Source organism: Triticum aestivum, chromosome 7D (genome assembly GCF_018294505.1).
Source record: "Triticum aestivum cultivar Chinese Spring chromosome 7D, IWGSC CS RefSeq v2.1, whole genome shotgun sequence".
In the NCBI taxonomy this organism is placed as follows: Eukaryota; Viridiplantae; Streptophyta; class Magnoliopsida; order Poales; family Poaceae; genus Triticum; species Triticum aestivum.
This window is the reverse complement of record NC_057814.1, coordinates 148,252,159-148,254,328: the sequence shown is the minus strand read 5'-3', so window position 1 is coordinate 148,254,328 and position 2,170 is coordinate 148,252,159. Positions and strand designations below refer to the sequence as shown.

Genomic DNA, 2,170 nt, shown 5'->3' with positions numbered 1-2,170 from the left:
TGAATGATCTTGCATGTAATAGAAACAGACACATAGGCTGACCCCTACATGCATCTTTTTCTCTCCTTCGCTACGTAGGCGCTAGGGCAAAGTTATATGTGTATGTGTGCGCAATGCAATGGCTCGTTAAGTTTCTTGCAGTAGTGCTCTGATTGAATGGTGTGTAAGCTGGCTAAGATTGAATTAGCCTTTTGGTACTGAATCTGATAGTGTTTGATCTTTTAGTATGTGAACTCAATGTGTGGCGGCGGGTATGAAGTATGAACATGCCTTGCCTTGCACTTAGCATGATTGATCATGGAGATCATGATCACACCAACAGAGTGGACCATGGACTAGACACACACAGTAGATTGCTAGTAACTGTAGTTGTAATAGTTCTTTGATGGGGTCCATACCTGATACCCCCTCTCCCTCCCTACAGGGAAGGGGATTTTTGTTCCCTTCGTGTTACACGCTGTAGCCTAGAGCGTTGCGTTGCCGTGATGAAGCAGGGCAGATATCACTGTCGAGGTCAGATATTCCATGTGCTTGATACGTAGGGATGCAGAACGTGTGGTACCATGCCGACCAACAGAGCGCACGACATATGCATGTGTGCCATAGCGCTGCGCTCCTCATCGGATCTCAGTCAGCAATGTACAGCTAGCTCGATCCCTCCTTATATGGGGGTTGCTCAGCCTCCACGCTCCCAGTCTCCTCCCACACAAGGCACACCACTAGCACCATGCAGCTCACGAATCCGGGACGCCGCAACATGCCGTTCCTCGTCGGCGTCGCCGTCCTTGTCCTTGCAGCAGCAGCTGCGCGGGCCGACGGCGCCCTCTGCGACAAGTCGGACAAGGCGGCTCTCCTGGCCGTCAAGGCCGCCCTGGGCAACCACCCGGACCTCTCCGGCTGGAACTCCACCGCGCCCTGCTGCGCCTGGCCGGGCATCTCCTGCGACGCCGCCACCGGCCGGGTCACCGAGCTCACGGTCTTCGCGCTCAACATCTCCGCGCCGGTCCCCGCCGCCATCGCCAACCTCACCGCCCTGCAGACCGTCAACCTGGCCTACAACCGCCTCTACGGCCGCATCCCGGACTTCCTGGGCCCGCGCGCCCTCCCGGGCCTCGCCTTCCTCCGCCTCGACGGCAACCGCCTCGACGGGCCCATCCCGCCGACGGCCGCCGTGTACGACCTCTCCGTCGCCGGCAACCGCCTGGCCGGCCCGCTCCCGGCCGCCTTCGCGGGCGCGGAGTTCGGCAGCGTGGACGTCGCCGACAACCAGCTCACGGGCGACGCGTCGGCGCTGTTCGGCGCCGGGAAGCGGGTGAACTCGGTGCGGCTGTCGCGCAACCGGTTCGCGTTCGACCTCGGCCGCGTCGAGCTGCCGGGGGCGCTGGACATACTGGCCGTCGACCACAACATGATCTACGGGGCCATCCCGGCGGCCGCGGCGGCGAGGAGGTGGCTGGCGTTCGACGTGAGCTACAACAATCTGTGCGGGCCGATCCCGCAGGGCCGGTACACGCACAGGTTCGGCCCCAAGCACTTCGCGCCCAACAAGTGCCTCTGCGGCCGCCCACTCGCGCCCTGCAGCTAGCTACGGTGGCCACTCACTGCACGTGACCGCTTGACTGATGTATTGCTGCATATCTCCACACCTTTGAGTTAGCAATAAGGCATTAAGGCCCCTTCTTAATGTATTTCGTGATTAGCAAGCAAGTGTCACTCCTGGCCAATTAATCGCGAGCAGGTCAAGTCGATCAGCTAATATAATATCGGATTTTACAATGAGCGAACGTCTGCGCTCGTGCAAATTCGATTGTGTTTGGCCGTCGTGCATTGCTAATTGGTTTCACCAACACTAACACAATAAAAGTGGGGGATGAAGCACTTCTTGCATACTTTTCCTAGTCCGACGGCTTAAACATAACACTTCTAGCTTAGGCGTCAGTGGCAGTCGATTTCCAAAGAACTGAAGCAGCAAAGAGGGATGGTCGGGGCGAGTGCAAGCCCGGTGATGGGGGGAGGTTGAGGGGAGGGCGGGGCGGTGAGGCGGTCACGAGAGCACCGGCGGTCGCGGTTTGGCCAGTGGCAGCAGGAGGATGAAGTAGGCATAGGAACCGTTGGATTGCCATGTGAGAGTACTGACAAATCGATTGGCCACGAACTGTTTTTCAGTCGA

At 58.4% G+C, this 2,170-nt stretch overlaps 1 protein-coding gene across 1 annotated transcript; it reads left to right on the top strand.

The window, feature by feature from the left end:
* Nucleotides 1-680: 680 nt before the first annotated feature.
* On the top strand, nt 681-1,776 carry LOC123165492 (polygalacturonase inhibitor). The gene has a single exon (XM_044583150.1). It carries the CDS (start codon nt 728-730, stop codon nt 1,583-1,585), a length of 858 nt encoding a protein of 285 aa, XP_044439085.1. The 5' UTR covers nt 681-727; the 3' UTR covers nt 1,586-1,776.
* Nucleotides 1,777-2,170: the final 394 nt, after the last annotated feature.